The sequence below is a fragment of the Dama dama genome, chromosome 20 (assembly GCF_033118175.1).
Source record: "Dama dama isolate Ldn47 chromosome 20, ASM3311817v1, whole genome shotgun sequence".
In the NCBI taxonomy this organism is placed as follows: Eukaryota; Metazoa; Chordata; class Mammalia; order Artiodactyla; family Cervidae; genus Dama; species Dama dama.
In genome coordinates, this window is record NC_083700.1 from 98,040,337 (window position 1) to 98,060,882 (window position 20,546).

At 53.0% G+C, this 20,546-nt stretch overlaps 2 protein-coding genes across 11 annotated transcripts; both read left to right on the forward strand.

Annotated features, from left to right (window-relative positions):
• The first annotated feature begins 959 nt into the window (after positions 1-959).
• PTCH2 (patched 2) lies at positions 960-20,268 on the forward strand. Of its 10 annotated transcripts, none has more exons than XM_061122076.1 (22): positions 960-3,724; positions 4,334-4,526; positions 11,001-11,169; positions 11,300-11,369; positions 11,502-11,593; positions 12,333-12,528; positions 13,124-13,245; positions 13,398-13,545; positions 13,622-13,753; positions 13,834-13,989; positions 14,073-14,165; positions 14,432-14,557; positions 14,650-14,768; positions 14,866-15,214; positions 15,286-15,619; positions 15,713-15,855; positions 15,939-16,119; positions 16,247-16,527; positions 16,616-16,753; positions 18,268-18,410; positions 18,497-18,596; positions 18,968-20,267. In XM_061122076.1, the coding sequence occupies exons 1-22, from the start codon at positions 3,653-3,655 to the stop codon at positions 19,232-19,234; spliced, it is 3,624 nt and encodes a 1,207-aa protein (XP_060978059.1). In that variant the 5' UTR covers positions 960-3,652; the 3' UTR covers positions 19,235-20,267. The 10 variants fall into 10 exon arrangements, with proteins under 10 accessions (XP_060978059.1, XP_060978057.1, XP_060978058.1 ...); XM_061122074.1 differs by having other exon boundaries at positions 11,001-11,190; positions 18,968-20,266; XM_061122075.1 differs by having other exon boundaries at positions 11,001-11,190; positions 15,307-15,619; positions 18,968-20,265.
• Positions 6,059-7,090, forward strand: LOC133041442 (acyl-CoA-binding domain-containing protein 7-like). The gene has a single exon (XM_061122084.1). The coding sequence runs from the start codon at positions 6,589-6,591 to the stop codon at positions 6,907-6,909; it is 321 nt and encodes a 106-aa protein (XP_060978067.1). The 5' UTR covers positions 6,059-6,588; the 3' UTR covers positions 6,910-7,090.
• Positions 20,269-20,546: the final 278 nt, after the last annotated feature.

Sequence of the window (20,546 nt, forward strand, 5' to 3'; positions counted from 1 at the left end):
TTCCCTGACCAAGGATTGAACCCAGGCCCCCTGCACTGGGGACACAAAGTCTTAGCCACTGAACCACAGGAAAGTACCTCTACTTTGATTCTTAATCCTCTCTCCTTACCTCGCCATCGAGGTAAAAGGTCATTTTCTGATCTCTGGTTGCATCCTCTAGCACTAGAGACTTGGCAGGTCTTATTGGCATAAATCTGCCTAGAGGGAAGGGGCATACAGTACTAGACGTGGTCCCTAAACATAGTGGGTGGCAGTGGAGGGCTGCTCAGGTCTCTGCTTCTCTCCTCCACATCTCAGGGTTATTGACTTTGGCCCAGATAACAGAAGCCAGCCCAAAGCCAAAGCATGGCAAGTGAATAGCTTAGGGAATGGCAGGGAAAGAAAGCCTGACTTAGTCCGCCCTCATGGACCCTACCCTGAAGCCAGGCTGACCACTTTCCCCAACAGTATGACTGTGTGTTTCACCTCAGCTTTCCTGGCACTGCTCCTAGCCCACATATATTATCTCCTTTAAACTTTAGGGCAATGTCACACTATATAATCTGCCCAAGATCTCATAACCAGTAAATGAAAGATCCAGACCTTAAATCATGTCCTTTCCTTTTAGATTCTGTCACCCTCCCACTTTTCCCATCCAGTTCCTCTCTCTTCTGGAAATTTCCCTGAGTATTCTAGCTCACAGTGGTTTCCCCTGTGGTCTGTGTGCTCCCTCTTAGGCTATGAACTTTTAAAAAGCAGGTACCCTGGAGAAGGAAATGGCAACCCACTCCAGTATTCTTGCCTGGAAAAGTCCATGGACAGAGGAGTCTGGCGGGCTGAAGTCCATGGGATTACATGACTGAGCATGTGTGCATGAGGGTGGAGGGAAATGGGTTGGTAGCAATAAAGTGGTAGAACTAAAAAAAAAAAATAAAATAAAATAAATATAATAAAAAGCAGGTACCCTACAACCTCAGAGCTTAGAAAAGGATGGATCCGTAAGAGACCTTAAGGAATGTCCCATAAATCAGTAGTTAGATTTACTCCTTGGTGGTGATGAAGGCTGGCTTTTCTCTTTTGTTTGTCTTTGGAGAATTTCTCTGGTTTGGGCCAAAGACACATACCCAGATCCAGTGGAAGTGACTGTGAACCAGGCTATTCCATAGTTGAAGCAAGCTGCTTATAGAGAGAAAAGAGGAGCTTCTTCCCTCCCGGTCCCTGGGATCTGTGGCTTTAGATCACCACTGGTTGAGCTCAGCTATACTTAGGAACTCACTTTGTTGGGGAGAAGAAAGGTCACTTTGGAGCTCAAAGCAGCCAGAGGACACCAGGCCCTGGTTGGAACTGTTGGAACTACAGACCAATTCCTCCACCCTGGTCTTTGGACCTTACAAAGCAGGAAATTTGCTCAGGAGGCAGGCCCTGCCATTAAAGCATCCATGGATGTGCTGTTAGCAGTGGTAGGCCTGGTGTGGAAACAGAGTCCCAAGGCCCAGATGACTATAAATCTATTTCTCCATGGACTTTATGTCTGTAAATCTAGCAAGAAGGAAGTCTCAAGAACTACTTACAGCAAATCCTCTCTGCTTCTAGTCCTGATGACACCCAGCCATACCCATCTTTTGCTGGAACTGCAAAAGCAATCTAAGGGCCCATACAACCTAGTTTAGAGGCTCTTTCTATTTCCAGAGAATTGCTGAGGGTATGCTTTAAAAAATGTTGATTTTGGGGGGGGAGGGGTGCATTTTTTTTGACTGCACTGATATTTAGTTGCAGCATGTGAACTCTTAGTTGCAGTAAGTGGAATCTAGTTCCCTGACCAGGGATGGAACCTGGACCCCCTGCCTTGGGAGCACTGAGCCACTGGACCACCAGGGAAGTTCCCTAGGCTACACTTTCTTTATCTGTAACAGGACCCTCTTCTCTATGACAGGAAGGAACAAAGTGCTATGCTGGATGAACACCCACTAGGTGTTCACCCCCTCGGCTTAAAATTCCCCTTTCCCCAGAACTGAGGAGAGATCTCCAGGGAGATTATGTTAGTTGACACAAGTTTTCAAGAAGCAGTTTGGCAATATGTAGCAAGAGCCATAAAAATGTTCATACTTTTTGACCCAACACACTTCTGGGAATCTGTCTTAAGGACATTCTCCAGATGATTGATACAGAGACTATGCAGTAATATGAAATGTTTATGATGTAATCATAAACAAATCTGGAAGAATTGACCAAGATATTGGCCAGAGATAATAGTAGTTGTGTTACAGTAATGTGTTTATTGGAGATTCTTTCTTATCTTTCTCAAACTTTACATGCTGGTATATTGATTTTACCCTCCTGTGCCATTCAGGGTTAATCAGTCAGGAACCTGCAGAAACAGCATGCTCAGAGGCCAGATAGTTGATGAAAGTTTAATAAAGGGACTATTTTCTGTTTCCAAGTCTTTTCCAAGACTAGTTTCTGCAACTCTCAAATGATTCATTCAACAATTATTGAACACCTACTTATTATCTAGTGAGGCAGGTAGACTTTCAAGTACATAAATTGTATCAAATGCAATAATGTATAAATTAAGTGTTATAAGGAGCACAAAGAAAGATGCAACTATCGGTTAGGAGGGTGGTGTGAATCAAGAAAGGCTGCAAAGGGACATGGTTAACTCATCTCAGTTTCAGGGGGTTTTTGTTTTGGTTTGGGGAGATTGGCCACACCACTCGGGCCTGTTCCCCCACTAGGGACTGAACCCCCTTACTTTGGCAGTGAAAGCGCAAAGGCCTAATCACCTGACTGCCACAGAGTTCCCTCAAGTTCAGTTTTGAAGATGGTCTGCCAAAACAAAAGGGCCCCAACATGTACAAAGGCAGAAATACATGGCTTAACATGGTGGGTGTAGGAAATTCCCTGTAACTCTGCAGGGCTGGAAGGAACATGGGGTATGAAGGAACTATGGGAGAGAAGATTTTAGATTCTGCAGAGCACTGTACTCCACGTGGGCTTTGCGTTTTGGAGCTATAATCAGATTTGCATTTTAGAGAGATGACTATGGCCTCAGTGGAGAGAAGGAACTGAATGGGGAGAGAATGCACGCAGAGAACTGTAGAAAGAAGTCTTTAGGTCTTGGTTGGGTCGACACCTCTTAGCACTGAACTCTCCTGACTTACATTTGGCCAACGCCTCGCCTCTCCAGGATCTCCCTCCCTTCCTCCCTCCTCCTCCCCGAGGGCCCGGCGGACGCGCGGGCGGGGAAGCGAGGCAAAGGGTGGCCCTGCCTGGGTGGTCTCCCGCCCCGCCCCGCCGCGGCGCTGTTGCCTAGCAGCAGATCGGGCCGCTAGGCTCCGGGTAATTTGCGGGAGACTCAGCCAATGGGAGGGCGTAGCCCCAGCCCGCTCCCTTTTTCTGGGACTGCAGACGCCTCCTCGGCACTGCGGTCGCCAAATCCAACCGCGCCGGTCCAGTTCCTGCACGCGGGACCCACTCCGGCTCCGGCTCCGCTCCCCGAGCCTCACTGCCCCACTCCTCACGCTCGCGGACATCACTGCACACCCTTATCCGCGCCTTAGCGGCCCGGCTGAATTCCGACGCGTAGCTCAGCGGTACACCGGACCAGGCCAGTCTATGAGGGCTCCCAGATAACGCAGGTTGGGGGCGCCCATGCCCCCCCATACCCGCCAGCATGGCTCGGCCGCCACCTCTCGGGGAGCTGCCCCCGGGCTACACACCCCCAGCTCGACCTGCAACACCCCAGGTGAGTGGAGGGGAAGGCGGAAGAAGGAACCGGGTCTGCAAAGTGTAATGTCTCTAAACCCTGGGAAAACTCTGTGTGTGTGTCCTCAGCATCTGCCTGGTGAGAGAGAGGGTGTCTATGTCGACCTCTGTCCACCCGAGAAGCCGTGTGTGTGTGTGTGTGTGTGTGTGTGTGTGTGTGTGTGTGTGTGTGTGTGTGTCCTCTCAGAAAACGAATCTATGCCTTCTTCAAGTGTGTATTGGGTGGGAGGCAGGGAATGGAGTTAAATTTTTGTGTGTGTGTGTCCTCAGCATCTGCCTGGTGAGAGGGTGTCTATGTCGACCTCTGTCCACCTGAGAACCCATGTGTGTGTGTGTGTGTGTGTGTGTGTGTGTGTGTATCCTGTCTCAGAAAATGAATCTGTGCCTTCTTCAAGTGTGTATTGGGTGGGAGGCAGGGAATGGAGTTAAATTTTTTCCAAGTTTGGGCCCGTGTCTGTGTAGGTCCTCCCTGTCTTGCATCCAGAAACCAAGAAGCTAGAGCTTGGCATAGGGTGGTATAAGGAGAAAAGGGAGAGGTTTCATGGGTGGTTGCAGTAATGCCTGGCTGACCCTTCTCTTTCTATCCCAGATCCTAGCTGGGAGCCTGAAGGCTCCGCTCTGGCTCCGTGCTTACTTCCAGGGCCTGCTCTTCTCTTTGGGCTGCGGGATCCAGAGACACTGTGGCAAAGTGCTCTTCCTGGGACTGTTGGCCTTTGGGGCCCTAGCACTGGGTCTCCGCGTGGCCATCATTGAGACAGACCTAGAACAGCTCTGGGTGGAAGGTGAGTTGTGGGCACTGGCTGTAGTTGCTTGGATATAGTAAGCCCAAGACAGGAATAGGGTGAAAAGCTGGCTATTGAGTTCTAGTGGGCTTTGCTCTGGGTGGAAGGGGCACCTGCCTGCCAGAGCCTGGGCACCTGGGAGCACTGCTCCTCCCACACCTATAAACGGACATCTGCAGATGGTGGAGCCTGGTGAACAGGCATATGGAGCCTGTGAGTGTATGTGTGTTTATTTAGCATTTATTGGCAATCTTTTATATGTATTTGACTGTACTGCAGTGTTTGTAAGGCAACTAAAACAAGACCCATCTTTCAGTAGCAAGGAAAGTAAAATACATGCTGTGATGTAATATACAATATAATACAAAGCAGAAAAAAATTGTGTCATATAAGAGAAGGCAGGGAGAGATCACATCTGAGTAGGAGAAACAGAAGTGTTAGAACTAGAAGGCTGAGGGAACTGATAAATCATCTGGCAGGCCTCCAGGGAGAGGTCCCATACATCGAGGCCCCCTGCAAGTGTTTAGTGGAAAAGTGTCACAGAATCTGCACTTTGAGGCAACAGCAGAGTCAAATGGAACCAGATCTTTACTTCCTAAGGGAAGCATTAGATTAAAATGATTTATTATTAATGGTTTTGACATAACTCCCCTTTCCTGGGGCCTGGTATGACAACCCTTTAACAGAGTCAAACTCCTCTCTGTTCTTTCCTGGGAAGTTTGCATTTGTGGGCTCCCCCAGATCTCCCCCAGCCGTGGCCCACACCCAAAGGCAGGGCCAGGTTAGACTCTCACACCCCTAAGTTATTTTAAATGCTGGCACGCCTGAGGATCCAGAGCAGATGTTTCTTGGAGCCTGCCTGCCTGTTAGGATCCCACACCTCATCCTACCCTACCCCCCACCCTCTGCAGACTCTCACATATATACACACTCCAGGCCAGCCCTGGGGTCCAGAGCAGATGTTTCTCTGTGCCTGCCTGCCTGCCCGTCCGCTGCCCCAGGACAAACATGTGCATACACGAACAGACACTTACCCCCACCCACACCACTGCTGCCTGGGTGGTCCCAAATGACTCTTGGATTTCCTGCCACAATAGAGGCTGTCTCCCACCCTTCTTCCTTCTCTATTCCCCAGATCTTCCCAGTCTAAACACTGCTTGAACCTCCATGTTTCCTCATCCTCTCTCCTGCATTCCAGCACAGGCCAGGCTTGATCTCACTGGAGTTTTGGTGTTCTTAGTGGGAGGGTCATATAAGAGAACAGGAATCAATTCCTAGGTCTTTTTCCTTTGTTTTGGAACATCACTCTGCTCTCTATTGGGGCTGGAGGTGAGTTGAAAGCAGTGATCCTGACCTGAACTTTTCTCTGAGGCTTCTTCCAGCAATACCCTCGGCAATGAGGACTGATGGGTATTCTCCATTCCTTTCCTGTTTTGCTAATACGGAGAGCACAGAGAGAAGCATGGCATTAGCTCTGAGAGTTCTGGACTCACCAGCTTTGCCATGGTGAGATTTGGAATGTGACTTCTCCTTCCTGGTCAGTGTTAAAGGTGAAGGACTCAGAGATAAATTCTCTAAAATAAAAATCCCAGGAAATTGCCTGGTGGTCCAGTGGTTAGGACTCTGTGCTTTCACTGCCGAGGGCCCTGTTCAGTCCTTGGTCAGGGAACTAAGATCTTGCAAACCAGGTGGTGTAGCCAAAAAAATAGTAACAAGAAAGAAAGCAAAGAAAAATCACAGTGTAGAGTCCAACTAGTACTTTCAGGAACAGTGATAGAAATGGTTTGAAATTGGAGCTGTCCCTGAAGATAAGGAACATACAGCCCTTCTGTCTAGAAGGCAGGTGACAGCCAGGTATCAATTGGTGGAACCACTATTCACTCAGAATCCCAAGGCTGAAACCTTGAGAGCCAGTCTCAGTTCTTCTTGCTCAGTTAATTGGTTACTAAACAATTAAAATTCTTCCTTCTCAGCCTCTCTCATGAGGGATCCCTTCTTTCCACCCTTGTGGCAGTTGCTCTAGCTAAGACCTGGCAGTACGCCCCTTACTGTATCATTTAGAATGCGTTTAGCGAACCCGGAGCTTAGAGACAGGCACCGTCCAGGTTTAGCCGCCATGTCCCTGCAGAATGATTTTGACAAGGCGGCCAAAGACGTGAGGAAGCTGAAAACCAGGCCAGATGATGAGGAACTAAAAGAGATCTATGGACTCTACAAACAGTCTGTAACTGGAGACATAGATATTGAGTGTCCAGCACTGTTAGATCTAAAAGGAAAGGCTAAGTGGGAAGCCTGGAACCTTCAAAAAGGATTATCAAAGGAAGATGCCATGAGTGCCTATATTTCTAAAGCAAGAGAGCTAATAGAAAAATACGGAATCTAGAATTCAGCCCGTGAGAGAATTTTCCTTTTGAAGCCTTCATAATGGTATTGTGACCTAATACTTAGGGGAGAAATGCACTATAACTCTTGATGGATCATCAATATTTTTGCTAGTAACATGACTTGTCATTCTGAATTAGAGGTATGCTGAAACTACATGTTTAATAAAATTTTACTTGCTAAAACCAGAAAAAAAAAAAAAATAGAATGTGTTTAGCCACATTAAGGAGAGAGAAAGGGAAAGGGAGAAAGGAAGAGGATTGATTTATTATTTCCCTCCTCCCCCGCCAACAAGAAGTCTAGCAGTACAGAGTAGAGAAGTTCCACAATAGATAATTCAGCAACCTAAGGACATCAGCAAAGGGTTCTTTCTATCTTTCTCCTCTGCCTTCTTCTGTATGTTGGGCTTTTGCCCTCAGGTTTATCACGCTTTCTCCCAAGGTGGCTGCTGCCGCTGCCATGGTAGAAAAGGGAAATCATGCCTGTCTTGCACACCTTTTTTACAAGTGAGGAAAATTTTACTACCCACCCCTTCCCACCACCCACCCCCATGGACTTCCCATTTGGTTATTTTGGCAAGAACTGTGTAGCATCCTATGTCTAAATCCTTCACTTGGCAAAGACAGTGGAATTATAAGTGACTTCTTAGACTCATCAAATTTCAGCTTCTAAGGCTGGGGAGGGGCCCAACTGCCCTGAATCACTAGGCCTTTCTGAGGATGGCCCAGGAAATCTAGGTCTGTTAAGGGGCTGCCCTTTCCCCTCACCTTTAAATCTGCCTCCACACCGCCCTCCTGTGGTGCATCTAAATCTGACCAAGTCAGTCAGTCTCTTACTGCTTCCCTTAGTGCTTAGAGCTTGGTGCTAGACCCCTTATAGAATCTGCCCGAAATGCTGGAAACCTGGATTCAGTCCCTGGGTCGGAAAGATCCCCTTGAGGAGAGAATGGCAACCTACTCCAATATCTTGCCTGGAGAATCCCATGGACAAAGTAGTCTAGTGGGCTACAGTTCATGGGGTCACAAAGAGTCAGACACAGCTGAAGCGGCTTAGCGCCCACATGCACACAGAGCCCTTCCACCACTCTTCTGGCTTCCGGGTAGTCTCTAGAATCAAGTTCAAGCTCCCCAGCACACTCTAGGTTGCTTCCCCAGCTTTGTCTCTCCAGCACTCATAGCAGCCCAGCAGTGCTGAGCCCCTGACAGTTACCTGCACACACTTGGTCCTGAACCCCTTTCCCTGGCTTCTTACCCTGGCCAACTCCTGTTCATTATTCACAGCTCAGCTCCGGAATATTTAAGGTGATGAAAAAGCCAGGTCATCTCAACTTCTCTGCTCAAAACCTCCCATGGCTCCCATTTCATACAGAGACAGCCCCAGTCCCTACAAAAGCTTACAGGTCCTTACATGTGAAATTTCTAGACCAAAGATTGTGAACGTTTCTGTGGGTCCTAAAATATATTGCAATATCATGTGTGCTCAGTCATATCCGACTCTTTGTGACCCCTGTGGACTGCAGCATCTCCTGAAGTTCCTTCACTATTTCCTGAAGTTTGCTCAACTAATGTCCACTGAGTCAGTGATGCTATCTCAAGACGGTTGAAAGACGGTAAGTTGCATTCATTGGATTACCTATAAAGTGGACTCTAAGCATGCTCTAACCAGTTATATTATCCCTTTTGTAAAGTTTTTAACAGATGTGATGATTTTGAGTCTCCTTCCCCTGTTCTGCCTACTTTCTCCCCACTTACTTACAGTCTCATGTTTTCTTCAGTTCTTTCTCATGTTTCTGTCATATCAGTTCTCTCATGGCAACTATTGAATGATAATTCCATATCTGTAGCTCTTGGGTACTGGACAACTTCCTAAGTACTTCGCTCATATTGATTCTGTGTATTTATTTATTTTTGGCTGCGCTCTGTCTTTGTCGCTGCACACAGGCTTTCTGTAGTTGCAGAGAGCAAGGGCTACTCTCTAGTTTCGGTCTGCAGGCTTCTCATTGCGGCGGCTTCTCGTGTGCAGAGCATGGGCTCTAGGGTGTGGGCTCAGTAGTTGTGACACAAGGGCTTAGTCGCTCCGAGGCATGTGGAATTTTCCCTGACCAGGGATCAAACCAATGTGCCCTGCATTGGCAGGCAGATTCTTAACCACCGGACCACCAGGGAAATCCCATCACTTTGGTTCTCAAGCCACCAAGGTGGGCATTGTCCCCATTTCTCAGATGAGGAAATTGCAGGTCAGAGAGACTAAATAATTTACCCCAAGCATCAGAGCCAAGACCCAAAGCCAGGTCTGTTTGGAAGCCTTTGTGCTCCCCCAGACACCTGCTGTCTCTTCTGGCCTGCACAGTACACCCCGTTCATCTGTCCTCATAACTCACCATCACTGTCAGCCAAAACATAACTTTCTCTTCCTCATTTTCTCGGAGGACTCCTTATTCTCTTTGATGCTGTATTTTATTATTTCTAACATTTATTTATTTATTTGGCTGTGTTGGGTCTTAGTTGCAGGACTCAGAATCTTCATTGCAGATCTTCCATTGTGGCGAGTGGGCTTGCTTAGTTGCCCCAAGGCATGTGGGGTTTTATTAATTCCCCGATCAGGGACTGGAGTCATGCCCCTTGCATGGGAAGGTAGATTCTTAACCACTGGACCACCAGGGAAGTCCTTTGATACTGTTTTAAATTGTGCCTGTCCCTTTCTCTTGCTTTCTCATTAGCTCTGGGTTGCTTCTTTCTTCCATACCTCGGTCCCCTCAGCAAATTCCCTTACTGTGGGGAGCTTATCTCTGCCCTCTGCTCCTGTCCCTCCTTGTGGCAGCTCTGGCCTAAGCCTGGTGAAATAAACACTGAGGTACACGTCTGCAGAAGCAGGGACTCAGGAAAGGAAGAAAAGAAACATGTGGAATTGACAGCAGAGAAGGCGGGATGGCTGTGTGAGACTGTTCATTGCCGGGGGCGGGGGGGGTCAGGAATGTGACTGGGAGTGGGGATGAGCATAGGGGTGAATCTGTGATGAGCGTGACCAGGAGTTTGGGGCTCTCATGAGTGAGGGGATTATGTGGGTTTGAAAGAGATGGAGGGGTATGATGATCCCAAGTAGGACTGGAGTCTTGGAGAAGCAGTCCAGTGGGCCCAGGGGTGGCAGTGACCTATAGGAAGAGGCCCCAGATTGGGAAAAGCAGGACTGGGCCTAAGACCAGGCCACGTCCACAAAGCCTCCGGGGTGGTTTGGCCTTAGCCCTTGTCTCCCCCAAACCATAGTCAGGTCATAGCATCGCTCAAACCTCCCTGCCTCCCCAGGCCTCTGGTATAGAGCTGGCCTCCGCAGCCAGGGTAATGCAGAACTTGATCAAGAAGATGAAGGCAGGCCTGGTGCTGGGATTCATAAATGTCTGGACTGAGAAACTGGTGAACAGGATCTTCTTCTGCCAGCCCACTTTGATGTCACCTCTGCCAGGGTCCATGAGCTATTTCCTGAGAGGAGGCAGTATGCTGACAGCATCACACTGAAAGGCCGTTTGATCCTCCCCCTCACTTGTGCCACTACAGAGTCATTATTGCCAGACATTTACCCAGCCACCCACCCTCTTTACAGAGCAGTTTGCAGAAAGGTGTATGAATATAAACCACTGTCTGGGACAACCTGAGCTAGGAACCAGCCCCAGCACTAGACCTGTTCCTTTAGGACACCCTCCAACAGCAGCCTCCCTGTCAGCCCCTTTGTCCCTCGTTGTCCTCCCTGCCAGAACAGAGAGACTGAGTGAGGGGCTCCCTTATCAGGACACCCCCCAAACCCTACCCTGGCCCCGCTCCTATTGATCGCTCATTTTTAAGTTACTTGCTGCAAACACAGCCAGCCGGATTCATGCTGAAACCTTAGGTCTCACAAGAGTTCCAAAGAGCCACGCAGCTGGACCTCTCCACTCCAGATTCTGAAACGAGAGCCAGGAGCCTGGGGCCTCAGCATGGCCATCAAGGAGAAGTTTTTCCCACTTGTCCTGGGAGGCCTCTGGGGTTGGGGTCCCACACTCCCTGGAGCTTGGATCCACCGAGGCTCTTGCCCCCCAGCTTTCTCTCTCTGTTCTGGCAGCGGGCAGCCGGGTGAGCCAGGAACTGGAATACACCAAGGAGAAGCTGGGGGAGGAGGCTGCGTATACCTCCCAGATGTTGATACAGACCCCGCGCCAGGAGGGAGAGAACATCCTCACGCCCGAGGCACTCGACCTCCACCTCCAGGCAGCCCTCACCGCCAGTAAAGTGCAAGTATCACTCTATGGAAAGTGAGTCTGGCTGAGCCCCCCGAGCAGCTTGGGAGCAAGAGGTGCCATAGCAGGGCTGGAGCCAGAGTCGCCCTCTTCTACTGACGTCCCATGCCCCTGGCTATTGCAGGTCCTGGGATCTGAATAAAATCTGCTACAAGTCAGGAGTTCCCCTAATTGAAAATGGAATGATTGAGCGGGTGAGTCTCTTGCACTGTCCTCTGAGACAGGGTAGAGGTGGAGCCTTCTCTGCAGCCGGGGAGGTGGGGAAGGGGGAGCGTAGGGGCATCACGGGGACAGGACTGATGTTTGGCCTGGGATGTCCCTGGCAGATGATTGAGAAGCTGTTTCCATGCGTGATCCTCACCCCCCTCGACTGCTTCTGGGAGGGAGCCAAACTCCAAGGGGGCTCTGCCTACTTGCCGTGAGTGCCGCTGCTGCCGCTCTGGGGCCCTGCTTCATCCCCTGCCAGGACTTCCCCAGCAGAAAGGAGGGACGGTGAGCAAAAGCTCACCAGGGCCTGATTACCACCCAGGCCAGGGTCAGGGCACAGGCAGCCTCAGGGCTCTCTCCTCATCCCCCTTCTCCTCACCTCCGAAGGAAAGGCAGACCTGTGTCATTTAGATAAAACGCGAAGATCTGTAAGATCTGAACAAAGGACAAAAAAGATCCCCAGGAGAATGGATACATGTATATGTATGGCTGAGTCCCTTTGCTGTCCGCCTGAAACTATCACAACATTGTTATTGGCTGTATCCCAATTTAAAATCAAAAGTTGTTTTTCTTTTCTTTTTTTTTTTTAAAGAAAAGATCCCCAGAAAGAGACTTTGCCAGGGAGAGTTAGCTAGGTGTCAACTCAGCTGCTGCCCAGGCCGTAAAGAAAACCTGTTACAGGCAGGCACCTGTATGGTTATGTATGAGAGCCAAGGGTAGACGGTTTGGGAAGGAATGAAATGGGGCTTTTGTGGGTCTCTTCCTTGTGTTAAGTACCGTCTGTCTTGAGTTCCGTCTCAGCTCCTATATCCATTCAGAGTTCACTGCGGCAACCTGCTGGACTGAGCCTGCACGTGGAATGGGGTGGGCTACCCCATGGGCCCCATGGCAGTAGCCTGGAGGATGGGCATTGATCCCTGATCCTCACCGACCACAAACTATCCATGCAGGGGCCGCCCTGACATCCAGTGGACCAACCTGGACCCAGAGCAGCTGCTGGAGGAGCTGGGCCCCTTTGCCTCCCTTGAGGGCTTCCGGGAGCTGCTAGACAAGGCACAGGTGGGCCAGGCCTACGTGGGGCGGCCCTGTCTGCACCCTGACGACCTCCACTGCCCACCGAGTGCCCCTAACCATCACAGCAGGCAGGTGGGTTCCAGCCAGGTCTGCAGGGGAGAGGTCATTTCCTTCCCTTTCCCCTCCTGTTCCCCTGTTCCTGGAGAGAGCAGACTGCTCTATGCTCTGCCCCCTCCTTCCTGGACACTGTTACCCTGTCCACACAGCACTCGACACCTGGAGTTTTCCATTCCCATTCAGCTCTCCTAAGGACTCCTCAAATAGCATATGAATCCCTTTGGCTTTTTCTAAGCCCAGAAAGGCTGGACTTCATCAAAACACACATGTACAGAGAGACCAGACAAATTAGATAAGCATGGGTATCATACCTGGTTTCCTGAGTGTCTGTGTGGCCCTGTGAATGTGGACCTTTTCCCAAAACCACCAAAGTTCAGCCAGCTCCTCCCCGCAGCCTGTTTCTAGGCCTCTGCTCCCTCTTGTGGTCTCCTCCCTGCCAGCCTATAGCTGTTCGCTTACAGAGCAGGCAAGAGGCTCAGCACAACAGTATCTACACCCCAGGCCCACGGAACTCTGGCAAGCATGGTTCCTGGAGGTGCCTGCCCAGAGACACCTAGTTACCCACAAATAGTAGGGCCTGGAGTAACAAGCTTCTCTCCACCCCCTCCAGGCTCCCGACGTGGCTCAGGAGTTGAGTGGGGGCTGCCACGGCTTCTCCCACAAGTTCATGCACTGGCAGGAGGAGCTGCTGTTGGGAGGCATGGCCAGAGACCCCCAAGGACAGCTGCTGAGGTAGGACCATCCCCCCAGGAGTTGCCAAGGGGATGCCCCAGGCATGGGGAGCCACACCCTGATGCCAGGCAGCTCTGGCAAACGCCCCTTGCACATGCCCTCCTAGTCGTTCAGACCAGCCCTGACTCCTGCTTCTCCTACACCACCGCCAGGGCAGAGGCCCTGCAGAGCACCTTCCTGCTGATGAGCCCCCGCCAGCTCTACGAACACTTCCGGGGTGACTACCAGACCCATGACATTGGCTGGAGCGAGGAGCAGGCGGGCACAGTCCTGCAGGCCTGGCAGCGGCGGTTTGTGCAGGTCAGCGTGGAGCCGGCGGGCGTAGTGCCCAAGGCCACTGCCTCCTCCTGCGCCTCACACCACCCTGTCTCTCCAGCTGGCCCAGGAGTCCCTGCCTGAGAACGCATCCCAGCAGATCCACGCCTTCTCCTCCACCACCCTGGATGACATCCTGCACGCCTTCTCTGAAGTCAGCGCTGCCCGCGTGGTGGGGGGCTATCTGCTCATGGTGGGTCCTCTTGACACCTTGCCCCGCACCACCAGCCCCACGTGGGAGCCCCCATCCCAGACTGCCCTCTCTCCCCACAGCTAGCCTATGCCTGCGTGACAATGCTGCGGTGGGACTGTGCCCAGTCCCAGGGTGCAGTGGGCCTCGCTGGGGTGCTGCTGGTGGCCCTGGCGGTGGCCTCGGGCCTGGGGCTGTGTGCCCTCTTGGGCATCGCCTTCAACGCTGCCACCACCCAGGTAGGCCAGGTCTGCGGGCAGACTTGGGGCCCACAGCCCGGGCTGCTCAGATCCTCCAACTGCCTGCCCCCATGCCCCTCCAGGTGCTGCCTTTCTTGGCGCTGGGCATCGGCGTGGACGACATATTCCTGCTGGCACACGCCTTCACAGAGGCTCCATCTGGCACCCCTCTCCAGGTGAGGCGTCGTCCTCCTGCCTGGGTTCATCCCAGGCCATGCTGCTGAGGGTCCCAGAGCCGCTTGGTTTGAGTGACTTTGGGCTGGTAATAAGCCTCTCTGTGCCTCGCTTCCTCATCTGTAAACAGGGGTAATCATAGTGTTTGTGTGGTAAGGGGTGTGGTGAGGATCGGTAATTCGAGTGCTTAGAACAGGGCAATAAACGTTAGCTGCTGTGTGGCTCCTGTCCCTCCCCTGCCGTCCTTCACTCGGCCTTGTCCTGGCAGGAGCGCACAGGGGAGTGTCTGCAGCGCACGGGCACCAGCGTCACACTCACTTCCATCAACAACATGGTTGCCTTCTTCATGGCCGCCCTGGTTCCCATCCCTGCACTGCGGGCCTTCTCCTTGCAGGTGAGGCCTCACCCATGGGGCCTGGGCTCGGCGTGGGCATGGAGCCCAGCGGGCTTCATCCAGGTTTTGTGCCCCTCCTGCCCACCCCGCAGGCAGCCATAGTGGTGGGCTGCAACTTCGCAGCCGTGATGCTTGTCTTCCCCGCGGTCCTCAGCCTGGACCTGCACCGGCGCCACTGCCAGCGCCTGGATGTGCTCTGCTGCTTCTCTAGGTACCCCTGTCCCACCGGGCCGTCCCTCCTGAGCCCCATCCTGTCCTGTCCTCTTGGCACCATTTCCAGACCCTCGCCCCCTCTCTGCCTCTTCCAGCCCCTGTTCTGCTCGGGTGATTCAGATTCTGCCCCAGGAGCTGGGGAACGGGACGGTACCAGTGGGCATTGCCCACCTGACTGCCACGGTTCAAGCCTTTGCCCACTGTGAAGCCAGCAGCCAACATGTGGTCACCATCTTGCCTCCCCAAGCCCACCTGGTGCCACCACCTTCTGACGCTTTGGGCTCTGAGCTCTTCAGCCCAGGAGGGTCCACACGGGACCTTCTAGGACAGGAGGAGGGGACAGGGCAGAAGGCAGCCTGCAAGTCCCTGCCCTGTGCCCGCTGGAATCTTGCCCATTTTGCCCGCTCTCAGTTTGCACCCTTGTTGCTCCAGTCCCACACCAAGGTAAGCCTCCAGGCCCGGGCAGGTCAAGGTGGGACGTGGCACAGACTTCTTAGATGTCTCTGGGCCTCCAGCTTAGTCGCCTCTTCCCACAGGCTGTAGTACTGGTACTTTTTGGGGCTCTCCTGGGCCTGAGCCTCTATGGAGCGACCTTGGTGCAGGACGGTCTGGCCCTGACTGATGTGGTGCCACGTGGCACCAAGGAGCATGCCTTCCTGAGCGCCCAGCTCAGGTACTTCTCTCTGTACGAGGTGGCTCTGGTGACACAGGGTGGCTTTGACTACGCCCACTCCCAACGCGCCCTCTTTGATCTGCACCAGCGCTTCAGTTCCCTCAAGGCCGTGCTGCCCCCACCGGCCACCCAGGCACCCCGCACCTGGCTCCACTACTATCGCAACTGGCTACAGGGTAAGAGGCGAGGAGATGGGCTGGGAGGACTGCAGCTGGCAGGAGCCCCCAGAGCCCACAGGACAACTGGACTCCTACCCTGTCCTCTCCCAGGAATCCAGGCTGCGTTTGACCAGGACTGGGCTTCTGGGCGCATCACCCGCCACTCATACCGCAATGGCTCTGAGGATGGGGCTCTGGCTTACAAGCTGCTCGTCCAGACCGGGGATGCCCAGGAGCCTCTGGATTTCAGCCAGGTTGGAAGAGGACTGGAGGGCTGGGGAGCACAGAGGGGCTCCAGGCCCCATGGGCCCAGCCTTAACCCCCTCTGCCTCTGCAGCTGACCACCAGGAAGCTGGTGGACAAGGAAGGGCTGATCCCACCCGAACTCTTCTACATGGGGCTGACCGTGTGGGTGAGCAGTGACCCCCTGGGTCTGGCAGCCTCGCAGGCCAACTTCTATCCCCCACCCCCCGAGTGGCTGCATGACAAGTACGACACCACGGGGGAGAACCTTCGCAGTGAGTCCCGGGGGAGCCCGAACTGCCTGGACCTGGGCCCACACAGGCCCTCCCCTGAAGCCCTGCCCACGGCTGCCTGGTGCTCACCGGCTGCCCCTCCCTCTCCCTCCACCCCCTCCCTCAACAGTCCCGGCGGCCCAGCCCTTGGAGTTTGCCCAGTTCCCCTTCCTCTTGCACGGCCTCCAGAAGACTGCAGACTTCGTGGAGGCCATCGAGGGGGCCCGGGCAGCGTGTGCCGAGGCCGGCCGGGCCGGGGTGCGTGCCTACCCCAGCGGCTCCCCCTTCCTCTTCTGGGAGCAGTACCTGGGCCTGCGGCGCTGCTTCCTGCTGGCAGTCTGCATCCTGCTGCTGTGTACTTTCCTCGTCTGTGCGCTGCTGCTGCTCAACCCCTGGACGGCTGCGCTCATAGTGAGTCTTGCAGGAGTGGGGCTGGAGGGACCCATAGCTCCCCCACCTGCCCTGGCCAGGAGCCCTGTGTGAGCCCTGCCCTCCCCAGGTACTGGTCCTGGCGATGATGACTGTGGAGCTCTTTGGCATCATGGGTTTCCTGGGCATCAAGCTGAGTGCCATCCCGGTGGTGATTCTTGTGGCCTCCGTAGGCATTGGTGTCGAGTTCACCGTCCACGTGGCTCTGGTGAGCACAGGCACTAGGAGAGGGGTGGGCCAGCTGATTCAGTTTTCAACAAATACTGTGTGCTCAGGACTGGGGAGATGAGAGCAATACAGACACACTATCCTCAAGAATGTTGAGATAAACAAGTAAGTAAACAAATAAGCATCCATTTCAGTAGAGAGGAGAGACAAAGGCCTAACCAGAATGGGATGAGGACAGAATGGAAGGTGAGAAAATGGGAAATGACGGTTGTTTTGGATGGATTTACTATGGATCAGAGCGATGGGGTGGTAGCTCGATGACAGCGTAAAGGCGAGATCCTTCCAGGACAGAGATGCAGGACAGAGGTGGGCTGGCCTCTCCCACAGCTTCATGTTGTCTGGCAGAGGCGGGGTGGGGGTGGGGTGGGGGCAGTGGACCGGTTGGGAGCTCCAACACAAACCTGGCCAGACCCCACAAACAGCTTCTTTCTTTCTTCCCCCATAAAATCCTTATTTTTCTGATTATAAGAACAATATAGACTCCTTGGGGGACAAAAAAGTCAGCATGCAGAAACATACCAAGAAGGAATCAGAAAGCCTCTGAAATGCTACCCTGAGAAGTATCCATCCTCTAGACCAGGCATTAGCAAAGTTTTTCTGAAAAGAATCAGATAGTAATATTTTAGGCTTGTCAGGCCATATGGTCTTTCTACCAGTGTAGCACAAAAGCAGCCATAGATGCTATGTGCATGAATGCGTGTGGCCGTGTTTCAACAAAACTTCATTAACAAAACCACGGGACAGGCTATAGATGGCCAACCTAGTCTGAAAGAAAGTGAAAGTCAGTCCTCAGTCGTGTCCAACTCTGCCACCCCATGGACTATGCAGTCCATAGCATTCTCCAGGCCAGAATACTAGAGTGGGTAACCTTACCCTTCTCTAGGGGATCTTCCCAACCCAGGGATCGAACCCAGGTCTCCCACATTGCAGGTGAATTCTTTACCAGCTGAGCCACCAGGGAAGTCCAACCTATTCTAGACATCTCTGTCTCATTCATCTAACTCAGTTGGTAAAGAATCCTCCTGCAATGCAGGAGACCCAGTTCGATTTCTGGGTTGGGAAGTTCCCCTGGAGAAGGGATAGGCTACCCACTCCAGTATTAATGGGCTTCCCTTGCTCAGCTGGTAAAGAATTCACCTGCAATGTGGGAGGCCTGGGTTTGATCCCTGGGTTGGGAAGATCCCCTGGAGGAGGGCATGGCAACCCACTCCAATATTCTTGCCTGGAGAATCCCCATGTACAGAGGAGCCTGGCAGACTACAGTCCATGGGGTCCCAAAGAGTCGGACACAACTGAGTGGCTAAGCACACACAGCACATGTCTCACTCATCTATACAGGGTTACCCACATGGACTTGTGCTTGGGTCCTGCCCAGTTCCCAGGAATTCGGTTCACCTGGCCTTCTATGGGCCAGGCATGGGTGAGCCTTGGGGACATAGATGAGCTGGCCGTGGTTGGTCGAGGAGCAGCTCCAGGACCACTTTGTTCCCCCAGGGCTTCCTGACCGCTCAGGGTAGCCGGAACCTGCGTGCTGCCCGGGCCCTGGAGCGCACATTTGCCCCAGTGACTGATGGGGCCATCTCCACGTTGCTAGGACTGCTCATGCTTGCTGGCTCCAACTTTGACTTCATTGTAAGGTAGGGGAAGGCTCAGGGCAAGGAGGCAGGGCTGGCCTGCACTGGATACAGGACCTGACCGGGCTGACCCCTCTTAACACCCCCAGGTACTTCTTCGTGGTGCTGACAATACTTACACTCCTGGGCCTCCTCCACGGGCTTGTGCTGCTGCCGGTACTGCTGTCCATCCTGGGCCCCCCACCAGAGGTGACCACACCATCCTGCTCCCAGCCCAGGGGGCGGGGTGGGACAGAATCAAGACAAAACACCCTCAGTGGCCAACAGACAGGGCTCAACTCACAAGGCCCCCTCCCCATGAAGTACCACCAACTGAAGTTAGCAGCCTCCCCTTTTGCCCAGACATCATGTCCCTGCCCTTCAACCCTCCTGACTTCTTCATGGGACCCACCTTAGCCTTTAGGTGCAGGATTGGCCCCTGGTCTCAAATCCTGTCCCTTGTTAGCGCTTGTCGCCTGCTGGAAGCCACCAAAGACCTCAGCTTCCCAACCAGGAAGTCGCTGAAGGGCGCTGAGTCCCTAGTAGCCCCCAGGCTCACTGGGGCTGCTGTTTCCCCCCAGGTGGTACAGATGTACAAGGAGAGCACAGAGGTCCTGAGCCCCCCAGCTCCACAGGGAGGAGGGCTCAGGTGGGGGATATCCTCCACCCTGCCCCAGAGCTTTGCCAGAGTGACTACCTCCATGACTGTGGCCCTCCACCCGCCCCCACTGCCTGGTGCCTACATCCACCCAGCCTCTGAGGAGCCTGCTTGGTCGCCTGCTGCCACACCAGCTGCCAATGGCCCCAGCAACCTCGGCTCTAGGGGACTGTGTCCAGCCACCGGGTGAAAGAGCAGCCGAAGCATGGAGACCCCATTCAGGCCGCACGAAGTCACTGGGAAGCAGTGGGGGCATTGCTGAAGACAGGGCGCACTCCTGGGGAGCCCTGCTGCTGCCACCTCATCCCCTCCCCTGACTGGGCCATCGGAGACCTCCCCGAAATCCACACAAAGCCACCGCTGTCTAGGCTGTGAGCAGCCTTGCATGCCCGGCTCCTCTGGGCCTGGGCCTGGGCCTGTGTCTGGGTGGGGTAAAAGCCAGCACTTCAGGCTGCAGTGCAGCCCAGACCCCCCTCCCACCCCACACTGCTGCACCCAGCAGACCAAGCCTGAGGGATCCTGTTAGCACCCTTTGCTGGGCCTGGTCCCCCACTGCTTGGTGACTCCTGAGGAGGCACTCTGTATCCCTGCCCATCTCTCACCACATAAATTATTTATATGGAGATGTTTATTTTTGTAGTTTGGATGTTAGCTATGCTGAAAGTTTTATTTTTAAAAGAGTGAAATATATTCTATGTGAACTCATCTCAGTTGACGTTGGTGCTTTGTGTTTGGATAGTTGTGAGTTTGCACATAGACATGTCAGGGCCTGAGGTCCTAGCCCTCTAGTGCTCCATGTGTTTATTCACCTGGCAAGTGAAGACGATGTGCAGCAAATGTGTTGGTCACATACTTGGTAATGGTCTGGCTGAAGTGCTAAGTACACAAAATGATACAAATGTTTTTGGTGTCAAAACCCCACTGTGTGGCTTTCAGAGCCATCATAATCCAGCCTTGCGTTCCTCTCCAGATTCACTGGCCACCTCCTGTTTCAGCAGCCTCCGGGGACGGGCAGAGGGACATAGTCATCGAGAAAGTGGCCAAGGGAATTCCCTGGTGGTCCTGTGGTTAAGACTCGGTGCTCTCATTGCCAGGGGCCCGGGTTTGATCCCTGGTTGGGGAATTAAGATCCCACAAGCCTCTTGACATGACCAAAAGAAAAAAAAAAAAAAAATGGCCAAGTGAAACAGAGATGGGGAGGTGTTTTAGGAGTTTTGTGCCCAGACCAACCTCCAAGGCAGAGGCCTCTGCAAGTCAGTAGTTGGCGTGGGGCCCCAGAGGCATCTGTGCAGACAGCAGAGGATCAGCAGGGCCACTGTAGAAACCGAGGTTGCGCTAGCAACCAGTGTTGCTGTTCAGTTGCTCAGTCATGTCTGACTCTGCGACCCCCTGGACTGCAGCACGTCAGACTTCCCTCTGGCCACTGTCTCCCTGAGTTTGCTCAAACTCATGTCCATTCAGTTGGTGATACATCCAACCATCTCATTCTGGGTCACCCACTT